The sequence below is a fragment of the Herpailurus yagouaroundi genome, unplaced genomic scaffold (genome assembly GCF_014898765.1).
Source record: "Herpailurus yagouaroundi ecotype Mexico unplaced genomic scaffold, PumYag 159, whole genome shotgun sequence".
In the NCBI taxonomy this organism is placed as follows: Eukaryota; Metazoa; Chordata; class Mammalia; order Carnivora; family Felidae; genus Herpailurus; species Herpailurus yagouaroundi.
Window position 1 is genome coordinate 71,654,389 of NW_024412400.1, and position 14,716 is coordinate 71,669,104.

Genomic DNA, 14,716 nt, shown 5'->3' on the forward strand with positions numbered 1-14,716 from the left:
AGTTGGTTAAGCATCTGACTTCAGCTCAGGTCATGATCTCAAGGTTTGTGTGTTCGAACCCCACATCAGGCTCTTTGCTGACAGCTCAGAGCCTGGAGCCTGTTTCGAATTCTTTGTCTCCCTCTCTCTGTGCCCCTCCCCGACTGGTGCTCGCTCGCTCGCTCTCTCTCTCTCTCTCTCTCTCTCAAAAATAAGTAACAATTAAAAAAAAACAAAAATTTTTTAAAAAGGAAAATCAAGGTGAAATATTAATGTATTTTTATCATTTGAAGTACTAGTCATTGTTTCAGTTCTATATTTTGAAATCATAATTTACCACGTACTGCCATCTTGATCTGAAAAAGTAAATGGAGTTTCTAAAGTTGCCTAATATACCACTGACCTCTGACTGCCTGCTGCTTGTTTTATGTGGAGATATAATAATCTGCCTTTACTCCCTCACAAAGAGAAAAGAAACGTTTCCTGGAAAACTATGTCATTGTGGAATCATTTGTCTTATTAAATTGTATGATATTGTGAAATATCTCTTGTATTTTCCACATGGTTTAACTACATTTACCTTTCCTCATAATCGTATCGATCCCTTTGTCATCTCTATCTGTGAATATTTAGTCTCCTTTTGAGCTTAAATTTTAAGAAATTTTATTCTACCACACACTAAAATTTGAACTTTTAAAGTTCAAATTGGTAAAATTAGTGATTACATGTTTTGAGATTTGGTAAGGCTTCTTTACATATCTATTTAAAATATGGAATTTAAATTCATTATGTAATAACCTAAGATCAAGTATTTGTTAATCTATACTTCATTAATGGCTCTTGTGCTTGTTTACCCCATTTGATTCTGCTATTCACCTTGGATTCTTTTAACCCACCTAAATAAAGTCCTTATTCACATTTATTGATAATCACAAATCTACATTGGCATAGGCATTACTGACTTAGACCTTCACTGTTTGCCGTTATTTTAAAAAAATCCATTAGCACAGACCCTTCCTAAGCCCATCTATGAACCTCATATTTGGGAACCCTTGTTTTAAATAACCCATTAAATCTCTCAAGTGTATTTCACAGCACTGTGAATTTAATAGTGAAAATGAATTGTATGCCCTTCTAAAGGAATTTGAATTTTCTACATACCAGTCATGAGAACTCGATTTTCCACCCCCAAGTTGTTAGGGTCTGTGAATAACTAAAAGAATGAGTTAAATCTGTTTTCTCATGGTCAGCTTGTAAAGGTCAGTAAAGGACAGCATTTTGAAAGAAGTGGATAAAATACATCCTTCCAGCACTAGTGTATATTACAGCTGTCCCTTTGGATTCACTCCAACAACAGCTCAGTGACTCTTGGAGGAAGAGAATTTTAGAGGCCCTAACTGGGGCTCATGAAGAATTATACCAAAAAACACTTGCTTCCCATGCATGTCCACTGCAGTGAAATTTGCTTAAAATCATGCTTCTTACCCTTCAAATCCAGTTAGTCTTTCGGTGTTTTTGATTTCCCTTTATCAGGTATCTGTGTCCATCTCTTCTGTTACTATTGGTACTTCTCTTTGTTTCAGGCCCTTGTTACATTTTCTCTGGGATAACTTCAACAATTTAATTTTCCTGCTTACTTCTTATCCTCTAGGGCTGTGGTGACCCAAAAAAGACCTTATCCTGGAAGAGTCCATAGTCTAGTAGCAAGTCAAACATGGATATGTTTAATAACTTTATTAAGAATAAGCAGTCATAGATACATATGTAAGAGAGTGGGTAACATTAAGAAAGAGAGTGACTAAATGGAAGTATTTAAAGTAACTTTTAAGGAGAGTAATCAGAGTATACAATTAATAGTCTAGATTTTCATCATGTTCTTTCTGTAAAAGTACAGAAGTTTTTTTTATTTTGTTTTATATCAGACTAAAGTAAGGATTCATTTGGTAATTAAAAACAGGAAAGCATGTTTTCTAGTTAATGAGCAAATAAAAAGATGGAACTGAACTAGCAATAAAACTACATGTTAATGTTTCTCTGTTGATCTCTCTGAGAATGAGGGGTGAAAATATCTTGTCAACATATATCCAAATACACTTACTGGTTTATAAATGTATCCATTAAATCAAATAGCATTGGCTAAATGTATCAGTTTGTAAAACTTTTGGTCATTCAGTAAACACGAAGCTTCTGTATTTGTGGAACATAGATCTCTAGGAAACACAAGCTGCTTATTTTAGCAAAATTATGGCTGTTTGAGGTGATTAAGCTGCCAGTGGAGTCAGTATAGATAACCCCCTAAATTTCCAAGTGTACACTTCAGAATAGCTTTATTATTTCTGGTGACTTTTAAAAAAAATTCTTTTAATGTTTATTTTTGAGAGAGAGAGAGACAGAGACAGAGAGACAGAGTGTGAGCAGGGGAAGGGGAGAGTGAGAGGGAGACACAGAATCCGAAACAGGCTCCAGTCTTTGAGCTGTCAGCACAGAGACCAATGCAGGGCTCAAACCCACAGACCATGAGATCGTGACCTGAGCCGAAGTTGGACGCTCAACAGACTGAGCCACCCTGGTGCCCGTATTATTTTTAATGACTTTCTGATGCAGATGTACTATTGATTATTTTAAAAACAATTAAATGTGTTTAAAACATACATTTTGAAATTGAGACCTGAATTAAAATACCTAAAATATACTTTATATTTTAAAGTAATCAAGTCAGAAAAGGTCTCTGCAGTCTTAGGGTGTGTTTACAGAGATTCATAATTCACAGGTACATACTAGATTTTGGTTGCTGCATTTTGAGATGAGTATTAGCAAAAGAATACTTTAAGTATTTAATATTTAAGTATTAAGTATTTAAGTATTTAATACATGAAGTGATGACAAAGAAGCTGATGATAAACTATCTTGCTTGAATTATGGCTAAAGGAATTGGAGGTAAAAAGACCCAGAAAAAATTCTAACATGACAAGCATGTGAAGAAGTAGAAAAGACAGAAAGTATGGAATGAAGATTAGAAATAATAATGTTTAGGGATAACTTTAGAAATGCTCCACAAAAAATTCTGTATCACGCAGTGAGCTCCCCAAACTGAAAGTATCCAATTAATTGACTTCTGAGATACTTTCCTATTTCAGGATTTTGACCTCACTGGCTTAAAATTAATGCTTCCTCTCCACCTCAGCCCCAAAGGACTTTGAGTGAAAGTATACGATTATGGTAAAAAAAAAAAAAAAAAAAGGCAGGGTTAGGGATGATTTATTAAGCAGCATGCATTTAGAAAACTCTCCAGTTGATATCGGGTTAATTCTGATAACGTATCAGAGATCAGCAAACTTTTTCTGTGAAGGGTCAGATATTAAATGTTTTAAGCCACATGGTCTCTATAGCATCTGCTCAATTCTGCTGCTATAGTGGGAAAGCGTTATTTACAATATATAAACACAATTTATTGGATGTATTCCCATTTAAATTTATTTGCAAAAGCTGGTGGTGAGCTGGATTTAGCATGTGGGCCATAGTCTGACAATCTTTGCCTTAAATGATGAAACCTGAAAATACCCTTAGATTAATATAAGCGAGGAGAGGCTTTGAATGTAGGAATTTTAAAAAATTGTCAAAATGTCATTGTCTTCTTAGACTGAAAGAGTGCACATCTGATGTTTAAGTTGAATTGTCCAATGAATTAAGAAACCTTTCACCATAAAAGTCAAGTGACAATGGAGAATCTGACACTATTTTCTGCTGTTCATTTCTGCTGCTTATTTTGTGCTTAAAGTTGTCTTTACTCCACCTGAGCAAACCCATCAATCTCACTTGGACTGGTAATGAACCTTCCAAGAACCAAAGACTTTCAGTGCCTCCTGCCCAAACACAGTAATTTTTAACAGTAATTTTAACACCGGGACAAGGAAGTATACAAAAATCTCTGATATCTGTTACATATTTTGTGCTCCCAAGTTTGTATTGCAAAGGTTCTTGTGTCCTCATTTGGTCTGTTGGTCTCTAATGTATAGACGGTTATAAAATGGTAGTCAAGTGTTGATGCTGACTAGAAATGAATAACTGAAGAAGAGGAAGCTACTATCACATGCAGGCAGGCCACAGCTGAGAAGGAACCATTGACTAGAAAACAAGGAGATGGGGACATTTTTAAAAGCACCATCTCCAACCTGGGGTCATTGGGTTTAGGGCCAAAAATACACTCAGAGTATTCAATAATGTTGAAGAGCTTTGCTGTATTGTGTTTCAGAATAGCACAGTAATTGGTTTTATAATGAAGACTGTAACTCATCAAGAAAAGGGTAAATTGTGGGGGTGCCTGGGTGGCTCAGTTGGTTGAGGGTTTGACTCTGGATTTTGACTCTTGATCTCTTGGCGATCATGAGATCGACACCCCTGTCAGACTCTGTGCTGAATGTAGAGCCTGCTTAGGATTCTCTCTCTCCTTCTCTCTCTGCCCCTCCCCTGCTCATGCACGTGCCTGCTCGCTCTCTCGCTCTCTCTCTCTCAAAAATAAATTTTAAAAAATTAGGATATGTAAAACCAATTTATTTCCTAAGAATCCTGAATACTTGTTGATTTTTCAGTATATTCATATTTAGTCCTGGCATTCTGAACTCAAAAGCCCAGTAGAGTATTAGTTTTATAGTGATTTGTTGCCCTCTATTGCTTTTCAAGTAAGTTATTTTTCTTTGTAAATAGATTATGCACTTACATTTGGATAAACCTTCTTTATCAGCAATTGGTTTTTTTTCTATAAAGGCCCTTTTATTTAAAATGTTATATATGTATATACACTGATTTCTTAACTTTAGGGATTTTTTTGTCCAAATTCGGGGAATTGAGAAGGTATGTTTTTGTACCTTGATTTCATGCTTATTTGATTATATCTTGTATTTAAAAAAATTCTATACATATATATGAGTGTGTGTGTGTATATAAATACTTTTTTTTCTTTTTTTAGATTGAGAGTATAGGCTGGGGAGGGGCAGAGGGAGATGGAGAGAGAGAATCTCAAGCAGGCTCTGTGCCCAGTGTGAAGTCCTACATGGGGCTCATCTCACCACCAGGAAAACATGAGCTAAGCCAAAACCAAGAGTCATACACTTAACCAACTGAGCCATCCAGGTGCCCCTGAAAAGAAATATTTTTTAAAAATCTGAAATTTAAAATCATGGAAAAAAGTGTCATAAAGTTCTTTATTCAAAATACTTTAGAAGACTCTGTTTTACTTATAACGTACTACATAAAATTTAAACTCCTTAACATGGGGTCTGCCCACCTTTCTGGCCCATGCCTACCTCTCCCATCTCCCTCCTGTCACACACCCTACCTATTCCCATGCATTTCAGTCTCAAATAATGAAAAACTTGTATTGCTGGTAACAGGCTGTGTCCTTTCAGTCTGTGACTTTGCACATGTACTCTTGTGGCAATCTAAAATGCTTTCCTCATCCATCTCACCCATGTCCAAGCTACCTTCTCTGCAAAATCCCTACTAATCTATAATATTCTCCTTAAATTTTATCTTGCTGGTGCCTTCTCTAACTTCCTCAGGCAGTTGGGACAATTCCGGTGATTCTTCCAAAGTGCATGTTCTCTCTGATAACAACTTTTCCATTTTCAAAGTTGTTTTTAACTTCATTCCCCAATAAACCATGAGTCCCTCAACAACCAAAGAGAACACATTTTATTTACTTTAGTTTTCATAGCATGTTTAGTCTAGAGCCTAGCACAAGTAGATATTTCTCAAAAAAAAAAAAAAAGGTGGAGGGGGAATAACAAGGGACAAGGGATTCCTTACTTAAGCTGTAGATGGCTGTACCATTTAAATAGGAATATTAGGAGTCTGGGGAACTAGAAACAGCTACTTAGGTGCCAGCCTCTGAGCCACTCAGTACTATTCCAGACTTGTGTGTCAGCCTTGCATTGCCAGTGCTACCTTCAAGATTCAGCTCTTGAAACTAGCACTGCTTTATAAGGCTCATTTACTTGCCTCCCTAAGAGAACTCAAACCCCTTTTTCCATCCCCATCTGGTACCATTCCTGGATAATTCATAATAGCTTGAAAAGATAGTGTGGGTGTACTTTACAGGTTTATTAGTAATATTTAACACTTATTGAGTGCTTACTGTATGCCAGTCTCTTTGCTTACATGTTTTTCATATATTGCCTCATTTAATACAACAATTTGATGAATTTGCTGCCATTGTGCCAATTTAGCAATCTAAGAAGGGGTGGAAAGAATGAAGTTCAGTGAGATGAATTGAACTGCCCAAGGCAGCTACTTACTAAGGCAATGAGATTTTTTTTTTTAATGTTTACTTATTTATTTTGAGAGAGAGACTATGCGTGAGCACAAGCAGGGGAGGAGCAGAGAGAGGCAGAGAGAGATTCCCAAGCAGGCTCCATGCTGTCAGCACAGAGCCCAACATGAGGCTCGTACTCACAAACCATGAGATCGTGACCTGAGCCGAGATCAAGAGTCAGATGCTTAACCAACTGAGCCACCCAGGCACCCCGCCCTCCCCACCCGACAGGGAGAGTTTAAATCCTGTGTAACTTCAGACCCATTTTTCTTATTCACCACCAATGAGTATCACCTGGCTATAACTGAAGCCCAAACAGCAGAATGGTCATAGTGTGCACTTTGAAATCATCTAGACCTGGCTTCAAAATCCATAGCAAATAACTTCACATCTCTGGCCTTCAGTTTCCTGTAGGTCATTTTACATTATCATATGTAAAATGGTAATGCCTATCCTGAAAGGGTTATTGCCCACCTAAGTGTATGATATATGCGGACTAACAGTAATGTTAGCTCCATTCCCTTCTTCTACGCTTCTGTTTATGTGAGCTCTGAGGTAATGGTTTGTACAGAATAAGGCCTGACATAAGACAAATAAGAAAGTTAGCATCTTCTGTCTTCTAGTTAGTACTACCATAGTGCCAACCAGTGCCTGGCTTCCATGATCTCCAAGTGTTTTATGACTATGATCACATTTACTCTTTTAATGAGAAGAGTGTGTCTTGAATATTTAATGGTTGTTAACTGCCCATAAATATACCGTAGTAGGATAAAGATTAGAATCCATGATCTCTCTATTGTACTAGACTTCTCTCTTGGTAATTCTTAGGGAACATATGAGATTCTGAGATGTTATTTATTATATAAAATAGGTGCCCCTATGATTCCATACCATGGACCTGTTATTACTATTCAACAAAGCAAACTATAAACACAGCTGCTGTTTTAGTGTGGCTTGTGGTTTTGTTTTGTTTTTATTTGAACTTTTTTATGCAGGCAGATCACCATTTAAAAGTAGTCATTTGGCATTTCCCTTGCATTCTTCAAATTTTTTTGTATGTTTTAAAAAGCTTAGCTTAAGTCACTTCTATAATTATGCACACAGATTGATCCATCTGGTCTTTTTAGTAACCAATGAATTTTCATTTAAAAGTATAGGAAATAGAATAATTATATTTTAAATCCTATAACTTCAGTGGGACTCTTTTATAAACTTGAAGAAACATTTTCAACTATTAAAAATAGTTTTATATTCTTTACTGTCTTCCAGTTGATTTCTGTATTTCTAGAGATGCGAGAGGGCTTGAAATTTCTATTTCTATTTTTTAACTCCTTCATGTGTTAGAACTCTGAAGCATACTGTAAGCACTTGTCTGCAACTGACCAGTGGAAATGTGTGCCCAAAGTAGGCCCTATTGCCCTCTAGCTCCTACTGGCTGTAAGGTGAAAGAAAGATGGATTGTAGGGGGCAAACCTAGATCTAGGGAGACAATTTAGGCTTTAGCAGTCTAGACAAGAAATAGTAGTGGCCTGACCCAGGGTACTAAGACTGGTAGTGGAGTATACAGATTCAGGGAATAGAATTAACAAAGTTGATGGATTAGATTTTCATGGGTATGACATACAGGAGTCAGAGAAAGAAAGTTTCTGGATTTAATTACTTGTGATTTTAATTATCCTATACCCAACAAACACATAATCTTCATACTCTTGACTTTGCCTTGTAAGGACAAGGGCCATGTCTATTTTATCCCATTATCATATTCCCAGGACCTAACATGGTCCTGTAGAATAGCCCCAGTACATTTTTTTTTTTTTTTTTTTTTTTAGCCCCAGTACTTTTTTAGTGAATAAACAAAGTGTCATTTATGGCTGTTGTCCACAGTGCCTGAAGTTACCTGAGCCTTTGGTTCATTTCTCTAGCCTGACTTTCGTTTCTTTTTTATTTCTTTAGTGTCTCTCACTTTACCTTTTTTACTGCCTTTACAGTGTAGCTTACTGAATAAAAGAAAATATAAACATAAGTAGCAAGAATGAACTTGTGCTTTGTGGGTTTTGTAGTATCTTCTAAAGAATCCCCGAGATTGTTGACATCTTTAAAAATTAGGGCTTCTAATCATAATACTACTTAATATTTTTAAAAATATTACAAGTACTCTAACACTGTACTAACAAAGAGAGTCAGTGGGTCTCATTTGTGTGTAGATCAATTCATTTCAATCAGAAGTATTAGTGGGTTATTTGATAAAGTAGATGAATCATTCAAATTCATCATATCTCAGGGAAAATGCATTGATGACACTTTATATTATAGTGAATATATACCTAAATTATACTTTCAAAGCAGAATGGTCTATGAAGTCACTTAGACAATAATCAGAACAAAGAGGGAAATTACAAAGATTAAGAAAAAGACTAAGCCATGTAATTTCCCATTACCACAGAGTGCAGATAGGGAGTGAAAAGGAAGATTTGACTTCTCTCGCCTTTAGTCATCTTTAAAATGAGAGCAATGGACCCATGATCTAAAAGATCCTTTCCAGCTCAGATTCTCTTGCTCTAGAAAATAGAAGAGAATGATAAAGGTGATATGTGATGGGAATTTTAGTTTCAGTTACAATTTACTGTTCATTCTTCCCATAGCTTCAGCTCTGTCTGATAAAACCTGACTTTTAAAAAATCTAGTAAAATAAAATGTTTTTAGTTAGTGATTTTATTAAATATAATTAAATTCAAGTGGTTTTTTTGGTTTGTTTTTCTTTTTGTTTGTTTTGTTTTTTTGTTTTTTTCTAATTTCTGCTTTGGAATCCGTTCCTTCAGCCTAATTTGGAGCAACAGTCTCCATTAAAATATTTAAGATAAATACTTGCCCTAACAATTCAAACTACAGAAAAAGTTTTTACATTTAGTAATGCCATAAATGTACTCTTCTATAGTTGTTTTTGTTTTAACATATGTTTTTTTCCCCCCTTCGGTTTAGATTTCTGCTTTGGGACAGCCACGCATCTAATTCCTTAAAACAGTTTTGTATGTAAAACTTGTAAAGGATCAGAACAATGCCTCCAAGACCATCATCAGGTGAACTGTGGGGCATCCACTTGATGCCCCCAAGAATCCTAGTAGAATGTTTACTACCAAATGGAATGATAGTGACGTTAGAATGCCTCCGTGAGGCTACATTAATAACTATAAAGCATGAATTATTTAAAGAAGCAAGAAAATATCCTCTCCATCAACTTCTTCAAGATGAATCTTCTTACATTTTCGTAAGTGTTACCCAAGAAGCAGAAAGGGAAGAATTTTTTGATGAAACAAGACGACTTTGTGACCTTCGGCTTTTTCAACCCTTTTTAAAAGTAATTGAGCCAGTAGGCAACCGTGAAGAAAAGATCCTCAATCGAGAAATTGGTATGACACAGTTTTTAACTAAGTGGCATTGTCGTCCTATTCTAAAAGCAAATAACTATGAAACTTAACTATTTTCTCATTACTAAAATATTTCTGTCTGAATCAGTTAATTACCTTTGTAATCTCAGTAAAATGGATTTTGAAATAAAAACCATTACAAATCTATAATAATCTTTTGATTATTTGGCTAAGAAACTATTTTTAACACCTTGGTGTTAAATTTTTCTTTAAGAAATATCATTTGTAGGGTTGGCTTAGATTTGTTATAGTCCAGTTTTGTTGTATTACTCTTCAAAAAAAAAAAAATTACACGGATGTTTGCTACCTCTGATCCAAATCGCTGAATATATTATGTTCTGTATGTTAAAGATATTTGAGTCCTTACTTTACTATATGTATTTATTAAAATTTCTTTAAACCCAGAGAGACTTCTTTACTCTATTGTGATCTTCCAGATCTGTCAAATTCCCCATTTGTAAGAAACATGTTCATACTTTATGTTTAATAGAATGTTATATTCTTTATGTAATTTTTTAAGGTTTTGCTATTGGCATGCCAGTGTGTGAATTTGATATGGTTAAAGATCCAGAAGTACAGGACTTCCGAAGAAATATTCTGAATGTTTGTAAAGAAGCTGTGGATCTTCGGGATCTTAATTCACCTCATAGTAGAGCAATGTATGTCTATCCTCCAAATGTAGAATCTTCACCAGAACTGCCAAAGCACATATATAATAAACTAGATAAAGGTAAGAAAATTGTCAATCTACCATAATTGGTTACTATAATAAAAATTTCTATCTGTGCCTATACATTTGTACAGTCTTTTTACTAGATGCTGGATGATAAGCTTCTTGAAGGCAGGGACTGCTTATGCTGACAAGATATAGCTGATTGCCAAATACATATGTATGTAATGAATATTTATTGATTGAATGAATTGTGTGCATATGGTGCTGATCCCTTGGTGAATTCTGTATCTTAGAATAAAACTAAAGAACTTTGATTGTGAAATTCATTATTACACAGTTACAATCAATTATCTTTTTACCAAAAAAATTATAAATAGAAATACTTTATGAAATTTTGGGAAAACTTTGCACATTCTTGTTATCTTTTATCATATGTAGAAAGAAAAACAAATTTCTTAGTGGTAAATGCAATAATTAAATCTGATAGTGAATAATATATAGATTGACTTTTGATACTTAATGAATCAATTTCTAGAATTAAGTGAACATGGAAATTTATAAACTATATTATAGTTTGGGAAATGAAAATATCATTGTATCAGATAAATATCTGTATTTTCCAAGATAACAAAGTGAAGGCTTCAATTTGAAGTTACAGAATAAGTTAACTCTCACACACAATTAAATACAAAATTTTGATAGTAGAATACGTTAAGACATCTTACTACTATTCCACCCAAAATATTCAAAGTAGTTTAATGCAGTATAACATAAGATCTTCATTTGAAAATCTTCTCTAGTATACCTTTTAAAATGGAATTCTCTTGGGAGCACCTGGGTGGCTCAGTGAGTTAAGCGTCCGCCTTTGGCTCAGGTCATGATCTCATGACTTGTGAGTTCAAGCCCCGCATCGGGCTCTGTGCTGACAGCTTGGAGCCGGGAGCTGCTTCTGATTCTGTGTCTCCCCTCTCTCTCTACTCCTCCCCCTGCTCATGCTTTGTCTCTCTCTCACAAATAAATAACCATTAAAAAAAATTTTTTTAATGGAATTCTCTTTTCATTTTTTTCCAACATTCTTTATGAAAATTTTCCAACATGCAGAAAAGTTGAAAGAATTGTACTGTGAACACCCAGACCACTCTACCATCGTTTAAATCTTTCCATTTTCATCATCTTCCACCCTTCTCCCAGCTTAATTTATCTTAAAAGGAAAACATTTAAAGATTCATACTCTTTTCCTTCCTCCACCATCTTTTCTTTTATTCTGATTCAGCATTTTCTTCATGTCTCCATGATTCTTTCCCATAGTTGCCAGAAAGTCTTCTGTATTTTAAGTACTGTTGAACCTTTGATAGCATCATAAGTCACTTTTCACAGGGGTTGTAGTCATGAAGTATGTCATGAAGTTTAAAATGGAAATTAGCTTGGCCTCAGGTACTTGTGACCCACTAATCACAGTGTTGGGTGCTTGCCATAAAACATGAGATCTGAGCATGGTCTGGCAGCCCTATCATATTTGAAGATTTATGGTTTCTACCTGATATTTACCTGTACTTAATTAGTTTAATTATAAGTAATTTCCGATTTTGATTAGAATAATGGTAGTGCATATTTTTTGAAATCTGTCAAATGAAATTTATATGGTGATTGCATCTAATAATGTTTTCCTGTTACAGGGCAAATAATAGTGGTGATTTGGGTAATAGTTTCTCCAAATAATGACAAGCAGAAGTATACTCTGAAAATCAACCATGACTGTGTGCCAGAACAAGTAATTGCTGAAGCAATCAGGAAAAAAACTCGAAGTATGTTGCTATCATCTGAACAACTAAAACTCTGTGTTTTAGAATACCAGGGCAAGTATATTTTAAAAGTGTGTGGATGTGATGAATACTTTCTTGAAAAATATCCTCTAAGTCAGTATAAGGTGAGTAACAAGCTTCAAAAATATTAAATTTAAATTTAAAAGTTGGGGCAAATATCTGTACTTTTAGGACATACTTTTTGAAAATTCAGTGATTAATGTTAATGAATGGTATTCATATGTTTATTTTTAATACTATAATTACTTAATTTGAGAGATTGATGATGTGTTTAATTTGAGAGAATAGATGCTTTTTTTCCTTTAAGTTTTATGTATTTAATATTTGAGGCGTGACTGTAGATATATGGATAAGCTGATTAAATTGTTTATTGCGCTATAAACAGTGTTGGTGCACCACATGCTCAGTTGGAAGAGCATGTGACTCTTGATCTTGGAGTTGTGAGTTGGAGCCCCATGTTGGGTGTAGAGATTACTTAAATAAATAAAACTTAAAAAAAAAGATATAAACAGTGTTTTCATAATGAATATCCTTTGGTCATTGTTTTTAATTCCTTTTTTTGTTGTTTTTTGCTTACATGTTGCTTTTAAAATGAAATACCTTATAAGAAATTACTTCTCCCCTCCCCTCTTCATCTTTTACAGTACATAAGAAGCTGTATAATGCTTGGGAGGATGCCCAATTTGATGCTGATGGCTAAAGAAAGCCTTTACTCCCAACTGCCAATGGACTGTTTCACAATGCCATCTTATTCCAGACGCATCTCCACAGCTACACCATATATGAATGGAGAAACATCTACAAAGTCCCTTTGGGTTATAAATAGTGCACTCAGAATAAAAATCCTTTGTGCAACCTATGTGAATGTAAATATTCGAGACATTGACAAGGTGAAGTCAAGTGTTGATGCTTATTATCTTATATAAATTATTTTACATAAACTTTTTAACTGCATTGTATATAATAATCTGTTGACCCGCACTGTGTTTCAGAGAGCTACAGTACTGCTCCTCTGCCTTAGCTATTGCACAGTGTACAGTCCTTTTTCTGCAATTCTAATTTCCATAATTCTAATATTCTAATAATTCTAATTTCCATAAATCTAAGTTCTTAAAACCAAGTGTTTACAGAATTCATTTGTCAGCAAAACCTGACCCAACCTGAAACAGGAATTTTTATAGTCTTGTTATATCCCAGTTAGTATAAATATTAATGTGATTTGTTGCAGAAATATTAATGTCTTTATGGAGTGCTGTTCCAGCTGCTAAGAATATGAAGTAATATTTAGTATATGTACTAATTTATATTCCTAAAATACGAAAAACTCTAAATTACATACCTTATTATATATGTGAAGGGAGAACAGAAAAGCTGTATCTGAACAGAAACCTCTAATAGATTCTTCATTTATATCAGTTACATTATTTTACTATTGGTTCTGTAGTGTGTGTGTGTGTGTGTGTGTGTGTGTGTGTGCGCGCACGCCCGCGTGTATTATGTTTGTATATATTTGTATACACATACTTTTTTTTTCTTTTTAAGATCTATGTTCGAACAGGTATCTATCATGGAGGAGAACCCTTATGTGATAATGTGAACACTCAAAGAGTACCTTGTTCTAATCCCAGGTAAGGAAGCCCTGTTAGTGTTTAGCAATGTAATCAATACAAGAAGCATTTTTTTTTTTTTTTGGCATCATTAGTTTTATACAACTCATATAAATTACCAGACACTTACATATAGAACATAAGGTCTTTCGGTCAAATGAGTATCAGTCACAAGATCATTTTATGGAGTCTCTGTAAAATTTTATGTGAAAGACTTTTCTGATTCTCTCTTTCCGTTATATCAAGTAGAAAACAGAATATGGTTACATTTTGTACCATGATGATTCCCCACCTTAGATCTAAATGCTAAATAAACCTAGCATTTTATTCATCTCTCCATTTCCATTTACATTAAGAAGAAGTGAGAGTTGGCAGACAACTGCAGAGCTAGACTACTCTGAGGCACTCACATCACTCACAGGAATAGGTATTTATGACATTCAAATGAAGAGTCTTTGGGAACAAATCAGTTTCTTAGAAGGAGGGGAAGTTTTAAGGAACATTTTAAATGATTACTGCCTAGATATAATGAAGAAATAAAAGGTAATATAATCCAACAGTTTGCCATACTGCCATTTCTTTGGCTCTTTGTGGAATGATTTGGGAATTAAGAATCTACCCATGGGGGCAGGGCGCCTGGGTGGCTCAGTCGGTTGAGTGTCCGACTTCGGCTCAGGTCATGATCTCACAGTCTGTGGGTTCGAGCCCCACGTCAGGCTCTGTGCTGACAGCTCAGAGCCTGGAGCCTGTTTCCAATCCTGTGTCTCCCTTTCTCTCTGCCCCTCCCCCAGTCTCACTTTGTCTCACTCTGTCTCTCAAAAATAAATAAATATGAAAAAAAATTTTTTTTAAAAAGAATCTACCCATGAATATAATAGAAATATTTTAAGAGCACTCAG

The 14,716-nt window shown here is 34.9% G+C and overlaps 1 protein-coding gene across 2 annotated transcripts in view; it reads left to right on the forward strand.

The window, feature by feature from the left end:
• PIK3CA (phosphatidylinositol-4,5-bisphosphate 3-kinase catalytic subunit alpha) overlaps positions 1–14,716 on the forward strand; it is an 81,729-nt gene that overhangs the window by 36,898 nt on the left and 30,115 nt on the right. For both annotated transcript variants that reach the window (XM_040480809.1, XM_040480810.1), the window contains exons 2-6: positions 9,269–9,696; positions 10,235–10,444; positions 12,064–12,314; positions 12,855–13,100; positions 13,753–13,838. In XM_040480809.1, coding sequence (XP_040336743.1) covers positions 9,345–9,696; positions 10,235–10,444; positions 12,064–12,314; positions 12,855–13,100; positions 13,753–13,838 — 1,145 coding nt within the window. In that variant the 5' untranslated portion in view covers positions 9,269–9,344. The remainder of the gene's footprint in view (positions 1–9,268; positions 9,697–10,234; positions 10,445–12,063; positions 12,315–12,854; positions 13,101–13,752; positions 13,839–14,716) is intronic.